The sequence below is a fragment of the Periophthalmus magnuspinnatus genome, chromosome 7 (genome assembly GCF_009829125.3).
Source record: "Periophthalmus magnuspinnatus isolate fPerMag1 chromosome 7, fPerMag1.2.pri, whole genome shotgun sequence".
In the NCBI taxonomy this organism is placed as follows: Eukaryota; Metazoa; Chordata; class Actinopteri; order Gobiiformes; family Gobiidae; genus Periophthalmus; species Periophthalmus magnuspinnatus.
The window spans coordinates 23,722,921-23,749,336 of record NC_047132.1 but is presented as its reverse complement, the minus strand read 5'-3'; the positions used below and the strand labels follow the sequence as shown (position 1 = coordinate 23,749,336).

The following is a 26,416-nucleotide window of genomic DNA, read 5'->3' as shown; positions in this document are numbered from 1 at the left end:
TCCTCTTTTCACAGTTTGAAAATCAGGTATTTGATTGAGAAAACCTGGTCCTGGACTCTCATCTTATCCACCCCCATCTCCTTCCAGTCACGTCTAACATTGATTCCAGTGTCTTGTTCACCTCCTTGAAGCCACTGAGAAACCCAATTACTTAGAGCACAGCAGGAGCTCTGGTACAGTCTTTGACTTGACCGTACGCTTCTTCCTCCTGTATAGATTTTGATGTAGTTACCCATGACTTCATCAGCAGAGATCGCTATCAGTTGATTCGAGCAAATAGGGAATCCATAGGAAATCTCGGGGCTATGTTCCAATGTTAGATAAGTGGACCGGGGGTAAATTTGTTTGTCAGTAGTGGTTCATTAAAAGGACTACTGCAGAGTGAGACACACACACACACACACACAGAGTGAGAGTGAGAGAGAAGGTTGAAGAAAGCTTAGCATGTTGCAGGGCACCCATGTCTATCTGTCAAGTGCATTTGTCTTCATAGTACATAGATTATAAGCATAAATAACCTATCCAGGAACATAATGTTAAGAATGTATTGTGTCTGCTATAAATATAAGTTATAATTTAGGATCATTATGTTATCATTTGCACATTTTAAATCGTAATGTACATCTAAAAAAAATTAAAACAACAATAAAAATTTAAAAAACAAGTCTGCTGAGATCCACTTTAGAAAACTGTGGTATGCAATGTGAGCTGACGTCTCAGCAAACATCTTCACAACAAAGAGCCATGCAGCTCTAGCAAGTAACTTTTTAAAATTTATACCAAAATGACTACAGGACGCTGCTGTATTATCGATTAAGAAAAAAAAAAATTGAAGAATGAAGTAGAAAGCAGCAGGTGTATGATGGTGGTGGTGAAAATGGGGATTGATCGGTGATATGGCTTCTTGAAAATAAGCGATTAAAAATTGCACGAGTCACTCCAAATACAACTTTGAGAGGTAGATGAAAAGGGAAAACAAATACAACATTGTTTAAATCTCTGAAAAGACAATTTTGCATAATAGGTCTGCTTTAAAGCGTAATACAGTGAGTCTTTTTAAAACACCGTGGACGTGGGTTTGATTAGTTATAGAATATAAATACATTTTTGACAAAATTTTACAAAACAGTTTTTTTTCCAAGAATGCTGAATAAATGTTATTCAAAGGGATTTGTTCAGGTCCTCAAACATTAAAACATGAGGTAATTGGAGTAGCATTTATGTATCTAAATTCACAATTGTACTCATGCAAATGTGCCGGGTTAAATGGGTTAAATAAGGTCTGCCTCCCTCCAGTGATATTTTGTGCTCAACATTCTGCCAGCAATATGCACGCTTCTTTGCATGTGTGTCTTGTTTGCCAGGATTTCATTTTGTTCCGATTGGTCTGGAAAGGACTTAAGGGGATGCCTTTTCATTAAACTGTTTAATTATTTCTATCAATTTGCATTACAATTGTACAGTTTGCAAAGAGGGATATTGCCTTAAGTGTCTTTTGCCCAACAGATGAAAACTTATATTTCAAAAAAGTGTCAAAAGCGTAAGAATAAATGTCAAAGTTCCCATGTCCCTCACTTTACAGACTGTTTAAATGCATAGGAAAACATGTATTGCTTAAATTAAATGAATTGCTACACATTTCTGTTTAGACCAGTTAAAGAAAGTTACTCCTCGTTTTGATCTGTTACACTGCTGAGACCCTGTTTGCCAATACTCATATCATATTGATCATATATTAAGAGCCTGGTAGTGTCATTGACTGAAGCACTGATTTTTCCCTTTGCCCATACTCGGGCCTAAGTAAATAATAAGTGGTGATGTATGACTTGGGGGCAGTGGGGCATTCACTCATTATCACATATGAATGAATATAATGATGCTGTAATGAGCAGATTGCAGTGACTGATGAGTCTGAGAAACTGAATGGAAATCAAATTAACTTCTCAAAGACGCATGGATCTATAAGCTGTTAGACTGTTGGCATCGGTGACTTTTAATGAGACTTCCTGACCTGCTAATTATGTATGTCAAACTGTTTTGGGTGCAACAGTCATTTAGTAGCATCTGAACTGTAAATATAGACTTAACTATATCATGGTCGAGGCTATGTATAATTTACACACACAAAAATTAATAACAATAAGATACCGTGAGTGTAATGCATCCAGTTTACTCATTTGCATATGTTCAAGGTATAAATGGAAATGCAAATCAGAGCTGTGGTGCTAGTGGCTAGTGTTTCATAAATCTCCAAATCAAGATTAATTTCAGCCATTCTATTCTCAAAGGCCTCAACTCATCTTTTTTTTTTCTTTTTCTAGAAGTTTTGCTAAACTTTGCATGAAAACATAAAAATATTTTTCCTAAAGGCCTTTTCTTTTCCTAATAAGATACTTGGATAGCACAGAAAATGAGACAGGAGCATAAACACATGTAGCCTGGCACGGTCATGGTTTAATCCCAAAGAAAAATCCCATTACGTAACATGAGTTTTGAGCCAACAGCAATTATAGCGATGAGTAATTAGCTGACCGTGTTACTGTCCTTGAAGTCCTGAATTTATTTACATAGCTCTAAATTCTCAGAAGACATTACTTTTGTGAATTAGAGGCTGATAATGAGAATCTAATAAAGTTACAGTATATAAAAAGTAGGAAGCAACATGAAGAAACATGGCATAAATTTATGAATTAAACTCTGAGAGGAGAGTTATACCAGACTCTGACAGAGCAACTATCTTAAACTGATCTTGACTGGAATGTGCAGCAATGCATTTCATACTTTAAGCAATAAATGACTTTCTATGTATTTATCATGCAAAACTGACTCTTGTGAGCTTTAAGCTATGTTATAATGGTGTTACTAGATCAAAAACATACCTGGAATTGTGTTTTGTTTCATTCACACATGAGTAACCCTTTATTATTCTCCATCTCCAAAGCTTGTGATGTCGTGTAGAGGTAATTTTCAAGTTAACATCTACCTTTTACCTTTAGTTCAGTAGAGATCCAAATGATTCTAGTGAAGGTGTATGGAGTTTAAAAACACAGTGGAGCACTTCCTGTATTACCACATGATGACATCACAAGGTGGAACAGAGTGTATTCAGTTTGAGAGAAGAACTCAGCCTAAATATGCAGTGTTTGTGTGTTAAACATGTGAATGAAACAAAACACAACTCCAGACATTTTTGAGTCTGTGATGCGGAAACAACATTATAACATAATCAGAAAATAGCGTAACTTTAAGCTCATGTGTAGAGTAATAATAAGATCTAGTGCAGCTGTTCCTCTTTCAACCACAGTGTAGCAAGTGTTGATGTCACTAAGGTCAGTGTTCTCTTATAAAATATAAAAAATATGATTAGACATGAAATAAAAGTAATTCAGCTTTGATTGCTCGTAGATAAAGAGAAAACAGGTTTTGCACCTTAATCCAATCAGCAGTGGGAATGTTAAATAAGGCTAAAACAGCAGCTGACAGCAAAGTTAGTTACATGCAAGAGGTTCTGTGTAGTAAAGCAATGCATTTAATTTGATAGCATGTTACCCACTTAATGCTATGCACTCTGCCTGTAAATAAGCACCCAGGAAATTATAAGATCGCTGTAATTGGAACGTTTCTATTTTTTCCATTTTCTATTTTTGCAGAAACAGCCCCTGTGGGATTTACATGAATGCAGACCTTGTAAACATCTCATTTACATATCCTGCTTTGTAAAAGATGAACCACTGACCCTGGGAATAATTACACAATGACCAATTCTGCATGAAACTAAAGTACTCCCAAAGTGGCTTGATGCTGTTTTGCTGTATTTTCCCCCTTAAGGCTGTAAGGATAGGGCCCCAGGGCAGGTTTAAATGAGGCAGTCAATAAGGCATTCCTCTTTGACAAGCAACTCTCATTAGGAAGAGGGGAGGAAGAGGGAGGCGGGGTTAGGGGGTGGGAAGGGGTCTTACCATGGTTGGGGTAGCAAACCTTGAGCCAGCACACACTTGAGAGCACGGTGAGGTTGGTCAGGCTGCAGAGACCAAAGAGGACGCCACAGAAGGCATAAATAGTGCAGGTGATTTTGTTGAACAACCACCTAAGGGAAAGGAAAAAAACAAACAAAACATAAGCATTGTGCATTAAAAAACATACTTGAAGGCGCACTATGTAACTCATCTGGTGTGGGAATTTATGGAGATGCTATTGCTTTGCCTGTGCCCCTCAGTAAGACATTATCTTTCTTGAAATTATTCAGTTACAGCTGTTTTTATTGCTTAAAAACACACACATTCAAACTGTGAGTGGGTTTGGCTCTCCACAGATCTGACCTATAACTTGGTCTGGTGGTGATAGATGAGTTTAATGTCATACTGTGGAACATTCCAGGCAAAGCAATAACAACTCCATGGATACAAGCAGAAGTTGGACCTTCCACCAGAAAGATTATGTATTGCACCTGTAAATGATGTAATTTCATGCAAATTCAGGTGTGGAGTGGAACTAATGATTTTCCACTCCACACTCGAGCCAGCCAAACACAACCCATCATAGAACTTACTTACTACACCTTTATTCACTGTAAAAATTATTGTCATTATAAAAGGTAATACTTTAAATACACTAGCTCTGCATAATCATTTACATTTTCATTACACAGTGTTTACATAAGCTTCTCTACCTGCCCACGTATGCAACCTTTTATTCATGAACTGAATGCTCTGAGTTTGTTCCACCTGTCACTCATTATAGATACTGTGGTTTCTCACATTTCAGGCTCTTTGTGATTATATTGACTAAGACACGCCCCAGAGGACAGGTGAAATTGAATGTTCTCCACCTTTCCATCTTATGAATAAGTCCACACAATCAAAGCTTTAGCGGTAACAATCGCCTCAGTCCAGTCTAGTATTTACATTTTACCTTTGCTCTTGAGCAGGGGTGCTCAGACTTTTTCAGTATGTGAGCTAATTTTAAATTGATCGTGTCTGAAAGATCTACCACCTGATACAAAAATGTTAAACATATATTTATTTGTAAATGTACAACGTCATGAGATAATACAGCACAACACAATTGAACTTCTTACATGTTCATAATTACTTGAATGATGATTACTGCTCTGATGACTTGCAATGAATTGAATCAATGAGGGATGCATAGTTCGGGCAGTAGCTTCTGACAGCCAGCCAGGAGGAAAATTGCATTTTTAGTTTGAAAGTGATAACAGAGCCAATCATGTTGTTTACGGTTTTATCTTTTTTAATAGCCATAAAAAACATGTTTACACATCCATCCGTATTTTTGGGAAAATCCCCGCAGCACCCGCGCTCTCATTCGTCACCTTCGAGGGAAAACAGAGGCAGATTACCGTAATGACGGTAAAATATTTAGATAGCCCCATGTCTCCGCTTTGAGACACCGTTTGAATTTACATGAGAGCATGATTGGGCGTGGAGTTACGCTGCTGGAAAGTCCGCAACCCGCTCTATCTGCGACGATAGGATCCGATGCTATAGGGTTAAACTAACTCGCGCTTGTTTATGCTTGTGCAGTGCTCATGATGTGACCTAGAGTCAGGTGTAATCTGACTGGTTGTCCTGTATATTAGTCACGTGACTGGATGGATGACGGGACGCGATCTACACAAAATGCCTTCACGACCGACTGGTAGATTGCGATCGACGTAATGAACACCCCTGCTCTTGAGGGATCAGTCTCATTCAAAGAAACATAACGATGGAGCTATTTAACAGGGTTGCAAAGTGCCTATTTATTTACAAATATCACCTTAGTTTAATTGAGTAATAGTAATAGTACTTCCTTGAGTAGACTTTTGAACTTAAACTTCAGTGAGTCAGGGACAAGCATAATCCATCTGTGCTTTTTACTTTTACTAATCGCTCCTTTGAAGATAGTGAGGTACAGATATTAGCCAGAGAAAATAAATGGTTTGCCCCTCCCTGAGCCGCCACCTTAACGTGGTGGAGGGGTTTGAGTGCCCGAATGATCCTGGGAGCTATGTTGTCGGGGCTTCATGCCTGTGGTAGGGTCACCCATGGCAAACAGGTCCAGGGGGACGGGTCAGACGAAGAGCAGTTCAGAAGCCCCTTATGACGAGTGTTCAATCAAGGCAAGCTACGTCGCCCGGACCGGCGTTACCGGGCCCCACCCTGGAGCCAGGCCTGGGGTGGGTGCTCGACAGCGAGCGCCTGGTGGCCGGGCCTTTCTCCACGGGGCCCGGCCGGGCTCAACCCGAAGGAGTGACGTGGGGCCGTCCTCATGTGGACCCACCACCCGCAAGAGGATCCGTAAGGAGCCGGTGCATGAAGATCTGGGCGGCAGTCGAAGGTCATCTGATCTCTGACCGCGTGACCCGGCTCCGGATAAGCGGAAGAAAATGGATGGATGGATGGAATAAATGGTTTGTTTTAGTGTCGCACAATAGACATAGCCTACATACAGAATCTGAGCAGAACTGAAAAAGTGGCTTGGATGAACAGCGAAACGTCTTCACTCCCACAACGTTTTGTCCAGTTGACAGATTTAACTTTGGGTTTTACTATGGATCAGACCTGGATGACTGAAGAATTACACAAACTACTTTTACTTATTTACCATTTTGGCGACAGTTACTGCATCTTTACTTAAATATAAATTTCCAGTACTTTTTCCACCACTGCTTTAAATCTCCTTTTGTTGAATTGTTTCTTTCATAGTCAGCCTGTGTAAATATTCAGTTCTTCTCTCTCTGCTTTAAATTGATGAGAGGAGTGCATTTGACCCAGTGCCACACAGGTGACAGCAATCAGCCACCGACGCTCAGGGGATCAGAGCAGACAGGGACTCCGTGGAGCATGAGTGACAGCCCATTATGGATGATGATGCCGGCCTTAAATACAAGGTCTTAGGTCTCCAATCCCTTTATGCCTTCACATTACAACACATGCATGTATTCAGTGGTAAGGCTGTTACAGAGCGTCACGGCTGTCGGATGAGGATCACATTAGTGCATGGTACCAACCGCATCACCTGTCACTAACTTGGAACAGTTTTGGATGTATCGATTCAATACCATTATGATTATTATTTACAGTGGTGGAAAGTAACAAAGTACAAGTAGTAAAGTGCTGAATTTTGTGGAATCTACATTTTACAGTGTATACTTTTTACTTTTACTTCACTACATTTGAGAGCAGGAATCTGTACTTTCTACTCCCCTACATTTATGAACTGGACTGGAAAGTAAAAAGTATTTTTGATATGATTTGAGGAGTTCTTTTTACCATGTTCGTGGTAATATCCTGACTAAAGTTTTTGAGTTCAAGCTTCGGCTTTGAGCAAACAAATTCATAAGAAAAATTAAGCAACTGATTTGTATTGTTACTTCTGACCAAAATATGAATTGTTTTTAATTAATATTACTACATTTACACTTTAACAAATGAACAACAGTTGTGTGAAGTACATTTTTTCCTTTTTTCATTTTTTTTTTTTTAACCTCTGTATCTGTGCTTTTACTTAAGCAACTAAATTGAGTACTTCATTCAGCACTGATTATTTATGTCTCACAAAGTATTAAAATGTCTTGCGGCAAGCTTGGACTAGACAGATGCATTCTCATACTAATATCTCATACTGTAAGAGGCTTATATGACTCTTTATGTGGTTTGGGGTCCACCTTCTTCTGTTTTCTGATTGGCCAGTTCATCACGGTCTCACTTTTCAGTTCATAACTTTGATCTATTTTGGTTCTCTAGTGGGCACGGGAGGGTTTTACAATACTGAAAAAAATCAACTTAATACAAGAAACAAGACCACTAACACCCGTAAAAAGTTTTAAAAAAGAGTAGCTCCTCTTCCTTTTACCGAAGTGCCACAGGAAAGTTTCCATAAACAGATGGTGGATACGGACATTAGTACTGGTCATGAGTAAATAGTGCATTATTAACTTATTTGGTATTGGAACTGCTGCATTTGATAAAGACATTGACTACTACATAGTAAAAGAAAAATTCAATTCTCTCAACTAGATAAAAGAGAGAAGACGTTTTGCTGCTCATCCAAGTCACTTCTTCACTGTTGTCACCTGTTGTATACAGTTTCACTTTGTTGCCTAGCTCTATTGTACTGCAAGTTTCAAGGTAAGTGTGAACTGTCCCAACAAACAGAAATAGATGTGTTAGTTTCAGTGTAGTTAACTCCTCCCTTTAGATAGATATAAGGCAGTGTCCACCCACGATCTGACCAGAACACATACACTGAAATGAAGCGTACAGTAAATATGCACATTACGATGTATAGCTTGACACCAGCAGTGTGGCAGAAATCAAAAGTATATTTTATAGTCCTCTGCTTTTGAGCTGTGATATTCTAGACATTTCTATCATACCTGACCTATCGTTACATGAGTGTCATCGCTGCTGCTTCCTGGGCTCCAATTGAGAGAGAGTGAGACATGAGCAGGTGCAGTAGTTGGAGGTGAGAGGGTGTAAATGGGACTCACATGTGGGCGAAGGCTGAGGGGATGGCCAGAGGGAACAGGGCAGTGGTCATGCCCAGGTCACTGATGGCCAGATTCACCACGAAGAACTCGGCCGGCTTCAGGGTGGACTTCTTTCTATAAGCCACAAACAGCAGCGTGCCGTTCCCCAGCACAGACAGCACGCCTGAAGCAGAGAAATCACTTACAGTCAAAAATTATATATATATATATATATATATATATATATATATATATATATATATATATATATATATATATATATATATATAGTACAGTTTTACAGTATGTGCTTTTGGAAAAAGACGTGTAGGTGAGGTGTTTTGTCCTGCAGTATAGACATACTTTAGTCTATATTGTAATAATAATAATAATGCTTTATTTGTAATGCACTTAGTTTGTATAATTCACTTCATACTGGGTGTTATAGCCACATCTGCCCTGGGGTAGACTGACAGAAGTGAGACTGCCTATCTGCACCATCGACCACCAGCAATCACATCAGCACACGGCACATTCAAACACAGACAGGTTTTGGTGAAGTGTCTTGCCCAAGGACATGATGACAGCACTGCCTACCTCAAACCACTAAATCTGCATGATTAAAGCCAATTATCTCCTGTTTTAGTTACACTGAATATAAAGTGAATTCCGGTCATGATCAAATGAACTCAACTTAAATGAATCTATTATTTAAAATGTCACTTACCAAACACGGTATAAATGGTCCCCATGAGGAAGTCATTTTCTTTTGATATTCGGGACACGAGGATAAATGTTTCAGAGGCATTTCCCATCTGAAAAACAAGAGAAAATCTCATGGTTTTATGCACCCTTTGGCTACTGATGTTCTAAACAAACCAGAAGGTGGGGACACATTCAGAATATACCAGAGGTTACATTCAGCTGAACAGTGAAATCCTCCCAAACTCCTGAGGGATTAGTAAGACATGTACATATGGGTTCATGAGAAGACTTAATAAACAACAGAGACTTTTTCCAGATTCATTTAGTCCAACATTTCTGCATTTCTGAACCAGTACCACTCTAATCTCACCTTCCATTTGTCTTGTGACAGTAAATTGAATCAGTCTTCCAAGAAACAATAAACAAATTGTCAAAAAAAAAAAAAAAAAAAAAAAAAAAAAATTGGAATGAGGGGTATCTAAGTAGCTCTAAGGCATAAATATACCACATTTATCTTTGTGGTGGACATATTCTGAAATGGCAGATCATGCCGTAAGAAAAATTGTCTGTCTCTCACTTAAAGCCAATTTCTGATAATGAAAATGAATTTTTAGGACTGTGTCCTGTGAACACATGCACTGATGCTTTATAAAATGAGCCGTAAAACTCTATGAAGCAATTGGAAGTAATAAGTGAATAACTTATCTTATCTAGAGTATCTATTTTTGACCAAAAGACATAACTAATTGCAGTTGCAGAGACCATGAGGTATGCACGCTGACCACTCACTGATGAGATTACTATTAAAAGTGAGGTTATTATGAATGTGCTATACTTTAGAGACATAATGAGCTTGAACTTAAGTTTTACCTGACAGGAAAACTATGGCGGTAATGAGGTTAACTTAATTACTCAATTAGGTATTCACAGCTCACCCAGTTTTATGACAAATATGCATCTCCCATGTCTGCTAATATCCTTCATTTTAGTGCAAGCTAACTAACCAAAATGTGTAGTGATATACAGTTGTATGTAACTGTCTCCTCTCGTCTACAGTCATAATTTGCATACACCACACTGCCATACAGTACAGCTCTCATAGTAGCTACTTTGAGGCACTAAGGCAATCTTTTCAAAGGAATCTGTAGGTGCAGAAAATGTGGAAATATATTCATAGCCTGTCTATACTCAGCGGCCTCACTATACACCATATTAAAGAAAGCTAACAAAAGACATGTAAAATCACATAGAGTTAGGTGTGGCGGCTCCTGGTTTAATCCACATTACTTTAAAGCTATTATCTTCAAAGGGAGCAAACTTCTCAAATTTGTATAGCTTAAACTTAATATTTAAATTGTGCTGTTACGTGGGATCCAAAAGAAAAAGTGAATTTGGTAATACTTTAGAATAATTTGCCTTAATAAAGCATAGACAAAGACCTAGTTCATAATGCACAAATAGTTCATTAAGAAGGATTCAGGCTTAGTAACTACCTAATGAATACTTTAATTAGCCCAAATGCTAATTCAGACTTAATAACTAGTTCATTAATACCTTAAAGGTCTTATTTTACGCAAAATTGAGCCATGTTGGAATGTTGCTACCTCCTGAAAAACACACTTGGAGCTGTGTTTTGTTTCATTCACATGTATTTGAGTAACTGTTTATTATTACGGTAGTCTGTCTACATCTCCAAAGCTCAAAATGCTCTGTTCCACCTTGTGATGTCATGAAGCGATAGTTTTCAAGTTAACAACTATCATTTATCTTTTGTCCAGTAGAGATTGGCCATTCCAGCACTGAAATTACCCTTGTCTATGTTTTTTAAAAGAAATGTTAAGGTAATAACAGTGCCGGCCCCATCATTACATCCTTAAACAACTGGAAGTTTGAATTTTAAAAAGGAAAAATTTGATTTTTAAAAAAAATTTTTTTTTTTTGGAAAGAGGCACAAATATTAATAAATGTGTATTATGTAACTTAGGTTCAGTATTTTGTCCAGTCTTTTGATTAGACAGATGCATTTGAATACACATAAATATGTAGTAAATATATGCATACTGCAACACTGCATTTTACTAGCAATATCCAGTGCTCCAATTTATTTATAATGTACAATGCTCTGTAGTAGTACACAGTGGATAATTTCCCATAGTGTGCGTTGTCATCCTCTGTTCTCACACACACAGTGAGAGTGAGCTGTGCGAGGCTGGCGTCTGCTGACAGTGGAAGTGAATATGGGAACACTCTTTTATTAGGCCCTGGAGGCAGGCTTACACTACACAGATGTGAATGGAGTTTATTTGCACTATAAAAAGACACGCCAAGCACATCAACAAAAACAAACCACTCTTTATTCAAGTGCTTCTCACAAAGTGGTTCTGTGAAGAGGAGCATTGAAATGGCTGTCAACTATGTGTTTGTTTTACCCTTTTGTGCTGTTAAGTCACATTTGCATTGCCCTAAACGTCCTTCCCCCTTAAGTTCTACTCTCACAATTACAGAGCAATAAGAAAAACTAAAACCACTTATGTCTGCAAAGTTAAACCCCTCAGACATCCCACATATCGTACAAAAGCATGGTAAATATTTGTCAGCATTTCAGTAATCATTTTGGGCTTTTTTGCTGCTAATTACTGTATATCCTCTACATAGTCTGTGTGAGGCCCGTTACGATATGAAAAATTGAAGTGCAATATTGGTCCAGACAATGCACGATAAACGATAATACTGAAACTAATTTATGCCATGAGCTGCAACAAATCAATAGTAGAATAAAGCACTTAGTAGTTAGTTTATATCTGTAATGAGTCCTAAAACGTATTTATTCGGGTCTCTACATCTCAAATCTTATCATAGCAAATACCAATACCAAAAAGTTCCCCACTTGTGTAAAGAAAAAGTACCCACAATAAATACTGACCCCTAAAAAACTATTGTTCCATCTGTCATATATGAAACAATAAGTCGATATAATAATTATCGTGACGGGCCTAGTTATAATGCTTGTATGTTTTGGTGGTTGAAGAGGCTGGAGGCACAGAATGGAAATCACCCAGTACCAGGAAGTAAATAGGTTTTTGTTTACTTTCAATGGGATATTCTTGCCCAACCAGCCAGTCTCTTCAACATTCTGATCCTAACTTCAGACGGTCCAAGCGCAGTCACTCATTTGTATCACATGTTTCTCAAATGCAAAAGTCATCTCCTCTCGAACATTCTCATTACTTTTACAACAAAATATAACTTATTTTGCCTGAGATAAAGCCATGTTTGTTATTGACATGACTGGACCATGCGTCTCTGATTGGCTAATCTGCCTGTCAATCACACCCTCTGAAATCGGGGACCGGATACTCGTTTTTGTAAAGTTTCGTCAAAGTGTGTGGTTCTGGCTGTACAGGTAAGGAATATTCATGGCTGCCTTTTCTGTAGTCATCTTTCACTCGATAGTTGGATCCTACGGATGGAGCCTTTACCCCTGAACTAAATGTTTAGCTTATAAGACCAAAGCAGAGCACTGATTGCCTGACAAATCCAGAATGACATGTCTATATTTTTTATACAGTCTTGTCCCCTGTCTCACCTCATATTAACAGAGGTTAGTGCTTTGCTCACTGATTCTGCAGAAATCCACAATGTTTTTCAGTTTCCCGTGATCAGTTTTTCCTTTATTGATTCTGACACTGACAGACCATGTGCGTCCCTGATTGGCTAATCCACCTGTCCACCACGCCCATTTGAAAACAGGGAAATTCAGCAGTAACCAGACTCATACCTTTGTAAAGTATTGGAGAAGTGTGTATTCTGTATCCCAAGCAAGAGCACTGATACAATGATGATGAATTTACTGATTACTGATACAAAAAACCTACCTAATGACCTAATGATGCAGTACTTCCACCTCCTCTTAAAGTTGTAATCACAAACCTCCCTCTAGTCAGTCGAGTCACCAAACACGTATTACCTTGTTGTCTTAGCATAGTAATTTTCATTATTAGCTTTGAGGCTCTAATACCATCTCATCTTGTTTGTCTAAGCTGTGTCATAGATGGAGCCAGTCCTTCCGGCAGTAATGTGAGCGTAAAGGGCAAGAATGATTAGCAGTTTTATGAGATCACGGACCAACATGTACACCCAAATCTGATTTAGAGGAGACAGGATTGGGATTACCCTGTCAATCAGACAAGAGGCTTTAGGGGAAGTTTTAAGACAGTTCACAGCTCAATGGGAGAACTGGGGCTAATCACTGTAGAGGACGTCTCTGACAACTTCATTCGGACTGAGTCATACGAGTCACTGTCCACAAGCACACAGCAATATGTCAGAGAGAGTTTAGACCAGCAGACACAAGGAAAAGAGACGCAAGGACGATGTGTTAAATGGATTACAAAAGCTGTTTGTCACTGCCGCAATTTTCCTTCAAAACGTCACTCATGCTGTGCCAAACAATATACGTAACTCTTCAAAATAGCACATGGGTAAGATCAAAAGTAGCTCAGTGAGAGTTCCACCCTTCTCAAAGTCATCGATTTCAGTTCAGGGGTAAATTCTTATTCAATGACTAACTAAAAACAAGCAAAAAACTGCTCAAATGGTTTTATTTAGAGAGTAAAATTAAGGTTTTGCAGAATCCCTCGAAACATGTTCAGTCTTGGTTAGGTTATGCTTTATGTATGGGGACATTACATGGGCTTACATTCATTTCCTGGAGACAGATCCTTAACCTGAAGCCTAGCCTTAACCTAAAATAACCCATATCTTAACTTAAAACCATATTGTTGATCTAATATTGCAAAGCAAAAGGTTCCCATGAAGTGACTGTGTATACAATTATCAGATGCCATAATAAAGGACCCCTCACATACATACACACACACACACACACGCACACAACGCACACAGACTCAAAAGACCTTTAAGCAATTACTGACCTTTCAGACATAATGAAGGAAACATACTGAAACCATGTTGTAAGTAAGTACATTTGACAAACGGGAAAAACCTAACCTGTTTTATGAACTTACAGTTTAATAAATCATAGTTGAAGCTCATTCTTGGCCACTTCCACTTTGATATCACTGATCTAATAGAGAGATTTGCTTCATGCATATTCAATCAGTCAGAGCTGGATATATTAGCTTTTGGAGGAATATCGTGCAGTTTCTCTTAGATAAGGTTTGGACCACTGGACATGTTCCCTACTCTGCTGACTGGGCTTTTATTCGAATTCTATCTGTTATACTCTATGAACTCTCACAGACATTCTGCCATTAAATTAAGATCTAATTGGGACTCACTTTGATTTTTAAGTATGTATACTTATCTTGAAACCTCAATAACTTCTCTTCTGTCACTTTATTTCTTTAAATGTATTTATTTATTCCAGGGACAATGCACATTAATAAACATTTGCATGTAAATATGCCAGAATTAGCCCGAGGGCTATTTTTCATCCGTAGTCCCGGGACAGGTGTAAAATGTCAACCTGTAGGAAATAAAATGCAATAGAATAAAAACAAGGTTATTATTTACACTCTAAAATCATTCTTACATACAGTCGCATACAACTCCATTCTTATTGTTATAAAACCACATTCAGCCACATACATTCATTTTCAGCCACAAACACAACATACCATTGTCTACATACACACACAGACACAAACAGACATACAACAAAACTCAAACAGAGGCAGGATGGAGACAGGAGCATCGAGAGGTGGATGTTAGTGGTGACAAGACTGATTTTCAATTAACCATTTCTTTAACTGTAATTTAAATGAGGTGTAAGTGGGGAGACTTCTAATTGTGGTGGGGGTGGTGTTCCAGTCATGGGCAGCTTCCACAGAGAAGGTGGTTTGGCCAAAGACACTTTTTCTGAGTGGGATGATGCAGTCCCCTCTCAATGCCCCTCTGGTTCTTTTGTGGTCAGAGGTCCTGATGTGAATAAACTGTGTGAGTGGAGGAGATGACAAGCCATGAATGATTTTATATATGAAACAGAGATGAGCATATTTGACCAAGTTTTCCCAGTTCAGTAGATTGTGTTTTTGGAGGATTGGACAGTGGTGATAAGAGTGTGGTTTCCGATCGAGAGTTTTGATGGTCCGTTTATAAAGAGAGTGGATCAGTTTTAGAGCTGTAGAAGTTGAGTGAGACCAGACAGTGAGACAGTAAGTGATATGGGAAAGTATCATGGAATGTATGAACATTTTGGCTGACTGTATGGACATTTGAGGTCGAATGTGTCAAAAATTGCTGAGATTAAATTTGATGCGATTACTGATGATTTTTATGTGGGATTTGAAAGTGAGTTTTGAATCAAGGGTGACACCGAGGTGTGATAAAATGTGGAAATGTGTGGCTTGCCTTACTCTTGCAATGAACTAAGGAGGGAAATTAGCCATGGCTACAATCATGCATATTTACATTTCTTTTTGTTGATTGTCAATTTACTAAATAAGTAAAAGTTACAGATAGAGTAAACAATATGCACCACATTTTAATAAACCACATAACAGTTTTTGTGTTCATGTTAAAGGGGATACTTGAATTGGGTGCCTTGTGTGCTCATATGTGTAATGGTAAACATTTAAAAATTAAATTGAGATAAGGATTAATTGAACATCCAGGAGAATTTGTCCTCCCTCAATGGAGCAGCAGACCACCACAATTAATCACACTTCCTAACAACCCTCATTTCCATGGCTATGGTTCGCTTGGGGCCGCCTTGGCGAGGGTCAGTTTGTTGGAGCCAGCTCTGTGTCCGTGCTCCGGGCATGGCTCCAGGTCCAGCGGCAGAGCTCTGATATATGAGCAACTTGCATTACCCTGAATGATAATTTTTACTCATAAGGCTGGTCTCATCGATTCACAAAATGTGAACATTGTGTCATTAAAATGTTATCATTGTTATCATTACAGGTTTGATTTTAACATAAAAAGTTTCAAATTTTAACAACACCAGTTTCTTATTTTAAGGTGAACCTATGTAGCTCATAGCCAATGCTACTGAATAGGGGCAAGGCACTCGTACTCCATTAACTTATAGGTATAGGCCAAGTATAATAAGCTGTAGGCCTTCCTTTTATACGTACCAATGCATCTATAGACCACAGAGGCAAACATACACCTTTGCAGACTCTGCTCAATTGCTCAGTTAGCCATGTCCCACTCATCGACGATATGTATGGCCACCGTGGCTGGTTCGCTCTTTGGCGCACACATATCAGAAATAGGCTGCTTTGGATGTCTCATACGCACTTTGGTGGCATGAGGAAAGAACCCGTGAGAATAAGTGACAATAAACTACAGCTCAGGATCTATACAGCAAATGATTTTGGAACCAGCTTCTTTCTGAAGCCCAAAAAAAAAAAAGCAGAATCATGGGACGATTTGGAGCGACCAGAGGGTCCAGGCACTCACGCATGCTTCTGACGGTGCCAAAGCGGGATAAACACAAATGTGCACACAGACTATCCTGTCAACCTGTCACCACTACTGAGTAAGGCACCAACATGCCACAGCAGCCCAGAGGCATGTCTAAAAGGCCAGCGCTTACTACACTAAGCTTATGTCTATAAGGCAGTGGAGTAGGAGCCTAGCCTCTCATTAAACATAAACAAAATTATATGCTCTTGGCTTAATCTTTCCCTGTACTGCACACTGTGCGCCCGAACCTGCTTAATGTGAGCTAGACAGGACCTAAATATGTGAAATCTGAAACTTATCTCGTTAAAATGTGAAACTTTTCTCTTTTTAAGTTGATACTTAACAAAAAATACTGTAAAAATGTTTAATCCAGGTTTGTCAGTTTCTATTGGGTTTACCTGATGTTAGATGAATTAGGTACTAGAAATATATTTTTATTATTATTATTAAACAGGAAACAGCTGTTGCTAACACGCTTTGCTAAGCATTTTTGTTTATCCATCCACTTATTTCTCACTTGTGCTTAGCCCCTCCTTAAGCTAGTACCACCCAGGGTCTGCTACAGACCATACTGATCTGCTCCAAATCAAACCAATCAAAAAATATAGCCTGAGTATCAACATGTGTGTTTAGGTGCATAGAATAAACCTGAGTACCTGTCAAAAACCCAAAAACAAAAAAACAAAACAAAAAAACATTCAACATTCATACTCAAGGACCCCCACAATACAGAAAATGAAACTGCAATGAGATGAGAGTGGTTAACTGATTACATTACTGTCATATAGACACTATATCCTCTTTGTCCTCTGTTTGTTACTCTGTTTTGCTCAAATACATGAAAAAAATTGTGAACAGGACCTAAATTTTACATCATGGGGACCTGATTTTGGTCACTATAAACACAGGGCAGGTCCCCATGTACAGAGTGTGTATATAGATTTTTGTCCACACAATGTGGTAAATACTTGCCCACACTATCCCAGCACTGTGTCACTAATAGAAATGTCCTTAGTGAAGATGAGGGGAAATGATAAGTTCCTTGCACAGATTCAATACTATACACTTAATCTCAGACACTTCCTGGATTGATTTATTTCCCACAAGGCAGTTAGCTAGCCCTTGGGGTGTGCTTCTTCTGTGACCCGGTATAAGCCAGACTTCACACGACTACTGTTAGGCTAAAGTAAGTAATCTGACTCCAGGATAAATCTCATAATGTGTTCATGGCAGAAATGGTAAGGTAAAGGAGGCATTACAGCCTTTCTACGCTGGAGGAGATCATTCAGGAAAACTATGTGATGGGATTTGTCACATGGTCTGTGACATAATGCCCAAGATGGCTTCACCATGTAATTGTTTTAATGCCATAGTCAACAGTGATGAACAGATAGGAAGCCTTTACAGAAACGAAACAATTCTCTCAAAAGAGACCTTACTCGTAGTGTGTAAGGTCATGGAGTCTGGATGACTTTTGTTTTGATTAAGAATAAACGCTTCATCTTTCTTTTAATAAAATCATTAATTAAATATAAATAATTATGATGGGACTTTCGGCTAAATTCTTTTAACTCTCAGTTAGAAAAACTCTTTTCAATTGGATTTTCTTTCACCAGCCTGATTTTTCAGTTATGTGCCGCTGCCATGTGAACTATACTATCACTGGGTAAAAATGGGATTCTTGTAGTGTAAAATCTCGACCTGCTGTGTGTGAATGCCAAAAATCAACGCCTGGTACACAGGTGTGAGCAGGTATTATGCCTGTAACTGCTGGATTTTGTGAGCGCTCACCACAAGCAACATATTTAATTGAGTTTTGGTTCAAATTGAATTTTAAATCGGCAGCATATGCAGGTGGTACAATTATAAGTTGATAAACTGAAGGTTGAGTCTACACTCTTCAAGGTCAGCAAAATGTTAATAGTGCATCATATTCGATTATCAGGAAAATGTCCATGGAAAACAGTGTGTAAATGGTATAAGTAGCATTGCACTGACCTACAGCGTGCATGAAATACGATCGAGCTCTCTGGGGGCTCTGGGTTCATATTAGTCCCCTATCTCCCAGTCTGGGGCTTATTAAAAGGTGCAACTGACTGACTCCCAGTTATTAACACAGTGTGAGAGGATTATAGGAAAGGCTTTAACACAGGGAGGCATGAAAGACAAATGAGAGGAAATAAGAGGACAGGCGACAGACAGACAGAATGCTTTAAAGCAGTTATTCACAACAGTTAAATGTGTCTCGAAACAGACTAAGTGCACATGCTCTTTGGTTTTGGGCTCAGAACTAGTCTCTATTAAACAAGCTCAAAAAGGTTATATGTTATGTCAAAATATTGTCCATGTGCAAGATACTTCATCCACTTATAGCCACTCTATATTGTACTGTACTGGTGGAATAGTTTAAGTAATGTAAAAAATAGAAGGAGCAAAATGTTATGTCCAACCAACAACTAAGGATTGAACTCTTCAATAACACATCACAAAACATCCACGTCAACATCTACAAATATAACATATTACATTACCAGAAATGTCCCTTGAAAGGCCATCCGCAATCATGCCAACATATGACCTTTTACTGAATGTCTAAGACAAACTAACTAAGGCTACACTGGGATCTTACAATAATAAATATGCCTAATTATGTAAACAGGACATGATGAGGCTGCTCTGGTAAGACTTAGATGAAATACTGAAAAAGGATGTGAATCTGTCCTCATTATTATGACTTGGTTTGATGGGAGTGGAATAGTCCTGTCATAAATATTTATCATTGTTTCATGACAGTCGAGTGGCAGTTTGTGAAGAAAAGTTCAAAAGAAAAGTTGAAAAATGCAGGAAGTAGCACTGTGTTCTGAAACATAATCCATCTATGTCATCAATACAAAATTTCATCCAAAACACGGGGACAATTTTTTGAATATTTACGCCAAGCTTCTGCCCTTCTTTACAGTAAGGTCCTATATCACATAAAATAAATTTTTGTGAGCTTTAAGCCATGTTAAAATGTTGTTACCTCATCAAAAACATACCTATTATCATGACATAGATCAGAAAACAGTATAATATGGGCCTTTTAAGGAATTACTTCTACTTATGTCCCATCTCCTGCCCATGTCCAACCAAGAGGTAAAATTAAAGGTAAACTTACTTCAATATGTTTTAGTAAAATGTACAGTTTGAGATCCCACTTCTGTCGTAGAACAGTGAGCCTTACTTCTACTATAAAACCCCTTTGATCAGAGCTGATGAGGGAGGATGCACCGTGGTACTGGCTTGCGCTATATCTCTTCACCTCAGAAGATTTGCAGGTCATTGATGCCTTTCCGTCAACATGGAATGGCATCAATAACCTGTACTGCTGTTAATGGACTGTAAGATGAGCTGCCCCGACGCCTCCTTTTTGGCTGAGTCACTTAAAGCTCAAGTATTCTGCCCCTGTCAGGTCTTAGCTCTTGCATCTGACAAGCATCAAACAGAGAAGAAGCACTAAAAGGTCCTCCATTCCCACATCGCTATCTTTCATGAAATCCCCAGCCCTGTAAGATATGAGCCTCTTTTACTAACTCGCTAGTTTTTATTCCATGTCTTATCTGTGTCAAAGCAAAGTGCCGTTAAGCCTGCCACATGCGGTTTAAATTTGAGTTTATCGTCAAGACCTTTGAGTAGAGGTTATTTGTAGATGCTGAAAGTGCGGCAGAGAGGTTATCTGTGTGTGTGTGTTTAGTCTGCGTGCTGTCCTGGTATTACAGAGGGTTTATAGGGGTACTCAGTCTTACTCTCATCACGTGGAGACATGTGAAGGTACAAGGAATCAGAGATTGAACTCTTAAAAAGCAGCAATCCACAAGAAGAGTGAGAGTTAAGTGAGTAGAGGGCTGGTGGTTTGATTTTCGTTCTTCCAGTTTGTGCAGCGTATGTCCACAAGATTGTATTGTACTGTACTATATGTGTCATGTAGTTACATTTAAATAATTTCCATGTTTAAAGTGGGAGCTTTATACCATGTTATAACTTTATTCCATAAATATACAATGATCTTATCTTGACTGTTGATTCTGGTTCCTCTACTGTTTTACTGCTTTTAACTTTGACATCAGCATTCAACATGTGGATCACCAAATTTTGATTTCTCATCTTGAGAACTATTTTGGCATCAAAGGTGGTTCAGGTCATATCTTGAAGAAAGATTATTCTCTGTTCAGCTAGAGCCAACTTAGCTGTGGAGTTCCTCAGGGGTTCATTTTGGGCTTTTTTTCTCTGTACATGCTGCCCCTTGAGTATATTTTTACAACACATACTATCTTTTCATTGTTTTGCTGATGATGTACAAGTTTACCTGCCCTTTAAACCCAGCACAGATAGCACCTAAACTCTCTTAAGTTGCCTTCAGGATGAAAAGGACTAGATGGCTCTAAACTTTTTAAAGCTAAATGAATCAAAAACAGAAATTGTGGTATTTATCTGGGGGATTTATCTGATGCCAAAACATCTCTGGGGTTTGAGTTGCTAGAGGCTTCAGTTTGCCAGAAATCTCAGTGATGTTTTACATGGTTCTTTCAAATTTGACCAACAAATCAGCCAGATAGTCAGATTAGGCTTTTACTAACTGCGTTTACTTAGTAAGGTGAAGCCATACCTGCCTCGTACTGATCTGAAGTCGGTTTTTCATGCCTTCATCACCTGCAGATTAAACTCCTTGTACTGTGGGTTAAACCAGGGCTCCGTCCATCGCTTAGTTAGTCCAAAATGTTGGGACAGGCATCCTCTTGGGCACCAGGAAGTATGAGCACATTTCTCCTGTGTTCACTTCTCTGCACGGGCTCCCTCTCAGCTTCAGCAATGATTTTGGATTGGCCCCTCCCTATCTCTCTGAGCTTCTTTCTGTCCATGTTCCCAGTAGAACTTTGAGATCAGCAAACCAGATAATTTTGGATGTTCCAAGGTCCCCGCTAAAAACTAGTAGAGTGGGCTTGTGCTGTAGCTGGTCCCAGACGCTGGAACAATCTTCCCTTGTGTTGTGCGATATGTGTCAGGCTTTTATGTGCTTTAGCTCAGTGTGGTGCGTGAGCGTGAGTGAGAGGTGGCGTGCGCGTGCATGTGGCGCATATAGTTTAGTTTCAACCCGCGAAGAAGCGAGATGTGTGTGAGTCTACAGTGGTCCTGGGGACAAGACGGTGCAACTGATGTGTATTAACGGTGCAGCAGAGCTAATAAAGCAGCCAACTCTTGAGCAGCAGACTGGAGTGGTCTTTCAACTCGCACCACACTCCAAACAACAAGGTAAAGAACTGGGGGTTAAACCCCGAAGGACGAGCGACCCTTCGGCCCTGGAGAGGACGGCTCTCCCCTGTGTCTCCCGACCACGGTCAGGGGACGCGAAGCAGGAAAGGTTTAACACTGGCGACCACGAAGGGACAATATCCAGACACAAATCCATTTTCCTCTGTTCATATGGGAAGATTCGTACATAGCACACCGGCCCCGTTAAAACCAGCACCATGCACACTCCCTATTCAAAGTCTTTATATCAATCCACCAGAGACTCCCAAACATGGACAACCATGCCACTCGTATCCACATAAGAGCAACTCAGTGCCCCGGCTGCGGCCTCCCCCTTCAGACAGTGAAGAGGACTGTGATCCTAGAGAGCGAGTTCCTACCCTGCGTCCTGGCCAATATGACGGCAGCACACCTTGGAGAGAGTTTCTGCACAGGTTTGAGAGCTGTGCTGAGGCTAACCACTGGTCAGAAAAGACAATGTCAATCCAGTTAAAGTTCTGTCTGGTTGGAGCAGCCGGAGCCATCGTCCACCGAAACCCTCGCTCATCCAAGTGGGACTATCGCCACCTGCTGGACGAACTGGAAACTGCTTACGGCCCTTCTTCAGATCACGCAGCGGCAGTGGCAGTGGAGCTGAGGCAGAGAGTGCGCAAAACTGGTGAGGCACTCCATGTATTCAGAGATGACATTTATGGCAAAGTAGCTGTAGCTTATGGTGACTGGTCAGAGTCTGAGCAAGATGCTATAGCTGTGGAAGTTTTCACAAATGGCTTGGGTGATGCAGAAATGGTCCAAAAACTGTTAGAGAAACGACCGCCCACGCTAGCTAAAGCTTATGAGATAGCTCGTCGCCATGAGACGACAAAAAGAGCTGCTTCTTATGTCACAAGTGTTATGCAGCCAGGCACTCGCATCCTACCCGAACGTAAGCCCCGCGCCGCCGTTGTCAGAGAAAAAGATGAGACTGTTACTGCTCCGACTCCACCGGCTCCAAGCCCCTTTCCACATCAGTTTGTCCCATTCGCACCAGCCAAAACACCAAAGCACCGCAAAAGCTTTACAAAGGGTGATATTCGCTGTTATAACTGCAATGGGTGGGGCCACAAACAAAGCCAGTGCTCATCCCCTCAAAGAAAGACTAATACGTTGCCAGCACGCACTTCCAGTGAAAACCCAAAGCCCACTGTGCTACACCTTAAGGCCACAAACCGTGAAATGAGCATTCACATGAGGATCTATGAGCTGGAGGTGTGTGCAGTCTTGGATAGCGGAGCCCGGAGGAGCGTGTTGCCCTTGTCCCATTACAACGCCATTCACCCGGACATGAGACCTCCACTGACTTCATCTGTTGTAGAGACATTACTTGGTGTGGGACCTGGGGATGTTCCTGTGCTAGGTGAAACCAAACTTCCTGTCCATATTAACCACCGTCAAATGGAAATAAACTTTCTGGTGGCAGACATAGCCGGGAATGAGGTGCTGCTGGGCCACCCCTTCCTCACTCAAGCCGAGGCCCGCCTTGATTTTGGTAATCACCGCATTGTTTTGTTTGGTGAAGAGGTGCCTTATTTCCAACCGGAGACTGTTTCAAAATCACATGCCGTGAGAGTAGCCAGAACTGTAGTGGTGGAGCCTGGTCAAGAGTACTTAGTCAAGGGCACTTTGAACTTTGTAAAAGCAGTAAAGGGAGACATGATGCTCAGTCCCACCAAAGGCTTTGTTGAAAAGCACAAAGTTCTTATAGCCAGAGTCCTTGTTAATGCCCAGCTCACTAATGTTGTGCCACTACGGCTCTTTAATCCTGGCAACAAACCTGTGACTATTAGGAAAGGTGCTATTGCAGGCCTCCTACAGCCAGCAGAGACTGTTCCACCATCCAGTGACCCCACAGTTTTTTGTGCCAGCCCGCCTGCAGTCCCAGAACACCTTCAGGAGCTCTATACCCAGAGTTCCCTTAACCTTAATGACAGTGAAAAGATCCAACTAACAAACTTGTTGTGTGCATATGAGAGTGTTTTTTTCCAGAGGACCTGGTGACCTGGGCCGGACCAGCCTCATCCAGCATGACATCATAACCCGCTCTGGTGCTCCAGTCAAACAGCCCCCTCGTCGGATGGCCGGGGAAAAGCAGCAGTGTGCAGACCAACAGATCCGTGAGAGCCTGCACACCGGTCTCGCCACCCGCAGCAACAGCAGCTGGGCATCTCCCATCGTAATGGTGCGTAAAAAAGATGGAACTTATCGTCTCTGCATTGATTACAGGGCACTTAATGACCGCACCATCAAAGACGCATACCCACTGCCCCGCATCCAAGACACCCTGGACACGCTCGCCACCGCCAAGTGGTTCAGCACCCTGGACCTTGCCTCAGGGTACTGGCAGGTCGAGCTCTCGCCGCGAGCCCGCCGCGCCGCAGCATTCTGCACTCGGAATGGCCTATTCGAATGGAACGTCATGCCCTTTGGCCTGTGCAATGCGCCGGCGACGTTCCAGCGCTTAATGGACCGCGTCCTGGCTGGCATGCAGTGGGAGACCTGTCTTGTTTACCTCGACGACGTTATTGTGCTGGCCAGGGATGTGCCCGAGATGCTGCAAAGGCTGGGTCAAGTGTTCCAGAGGCTCAAACTAGCAAACCTGAAACTGAAACCCACCAAATGCTGCCTCTTTCGCCACCAAGTTGCCTATCTTGGTCACATAGTGTCAGAGCACGGTGTGGCCACCGACCCCACCAAAGTCCACAAAGTCCAGTCATGGCCCACTCCCACGTCCATCCATGACGTCAGACGTTTTATTGGCCTTGCCTCATACTATCGCAGGTTCGTAAAAGACTTTGCTTCTGTTGCCGAGCCACTGCACAACTTGACAAAGAAAAATGCACACTTCCAGTGGCACGCTGAACACCAAGCCTCTTTTGACACACTTAAGCACCGGCTGACCACAGCTCCTGTCTTGGGTTACCCGCTGGACCATGGCGAGATGATCCTTGACACAGATGCCAGTGACACAGGCATCGGCGCTGTCCTGTCACAAATGCAGCATGGCGTAGAGCGCGTGTTGGCCTATGGTAGCCGCAAACTGACTAAAACTGAACGGAACTATTGCACAACAAGAAGAGAGCTACTAGCCATTGTTGAGTTCACATCACACTTCCGGCAGTATCTCCTCGGACGGCCATTCAAGGTACGTACTGACCACAGCAGCCTGCGTTGGCTAACCCGAATGAAAGAGCCAGAAGGTCAGCTAGCCCGGTGGCTGGAGAAGTTAGCAGAGTACGACTTCGATATTATTCATCGTCCAGGTCGCTTACATACTAATGCTGACAGTCTCTCCCGCAGACCCTGCCGCCAGTCTTGTCCTTGTAATCTGCAGGGCCCCTCCTCACAACCCAGAAACACGAGTCATCAGGCAATTCAGTGTGACATGGACTCCGACTCCAGATCCTTGTCGCGGAGTCCGGTGGGGGTAGAGACAAGCCCGACAACCACCACAGCTGTGAGTCCGGTGGGGGTAAGAGCAAACACAGAGACAAAAACAGACATTTTGAAACTGAAAGAGACAATCTATGTGACAAACACAAAAGAGACTACACTGTTTTCCGGCTGGACCGTGGAAGAGCTGTGCGAGGCCCAAGCCACAGATCCAGACATCGCACCAATCAGAGCATGGTTGGAGGCCAGCACTGAGCGCCCCCCATGGACCACAGTTTCCCCATGCAGCCCAGCCACCAAAACATATTGGAGTCAATGGAAAAGACTGTATTTCAAAGATGGTGTTCTAGTCCGACGTTTCTATTGTTTAAACGATATCCAGTTCTATCCACAAATAGTCCTGCCACGCAAACTACAGCCCGATGTTATGCGCCAGATGCATGAGGGGCCAGTAGGCGGACATTTTGGTGTCGAACGTACAGTAGTCAGACTCCAAAGCAGATACTACTGGTACCACATGAGAGAAGATGTGGCCCTGTGGTGCCGTACATGTACCAACTGTGCATGCAGAGCCAGACCCCAGAAGACACCACAAGCTCCCATGGGAACTGTCAGGGTGGGAGCCCCAATGGAACGCATTGCACTGGACATTATGGGCCCGCTAAACGAGACAGATCGCAAAAACCGCTATGTGCTTGTAATACAAGAGTACTTCACAAAATGGACTGAAGCATTTCCTATCCCTGATGAAAAGGCAGTCACAGTGGCGCAAGTTGTGGCAACAGAATGGGTGTGTCGCTATGGAATGCCTCACTCAATGCACAGCGACCAAGGACGCAATTTCGAATCAGAAGTTTTTCAAGAAATGTGTAATCTATTTGGCATCGACAAAACTCACACAACGCCATTCAGACCCCAGTCAGATGGCCAAGTTGAACGTTTCAATGCAACGCTCCAAAAGATCCTGGCCTCTACAGCGGAACGTTGCCACTGGGATTGGGACTTGATGATCCCATATGCAGTTATGGCGTACAGAGCAACCAGGCACAGTGCAACAGGTTTCACACCAAACTTCATGATGTTCGG

The 26,416-nt window shown here is 41.1% G+C and overlaps 1 protein-coding gene across 1 annotated transcript in view; it reads right to left on the bottom strand.

Annotated features, from left to right (window-relative positions):
* The window catches only part of opn7b (opsin 7, group member b), a 63,038-nt gene that overhangs the window by 8,263 nt on the left and 28,359 nt on the right, over positions 1-26,416 (bottom strand). The window contains exons 2-4 of the mRNA XM_033970301.2: positions 9,201-9,288; positions 8,495-8,657; positions 3,960-4,087 (exon numbers count right to left, since the gene is read on the bottom strand). Of these exons, the coding sequence (XP_033826192.1) occupies positions 3,960-4,087; positions 8,495-8,657; positions 9,201-9,288 (379 nt within the window). The remainder of the gene's footprint in view (positions 1-3,959; positions 4,088-8,494; positions 8,658-9,200; positions 9,289-26,416) is intronic.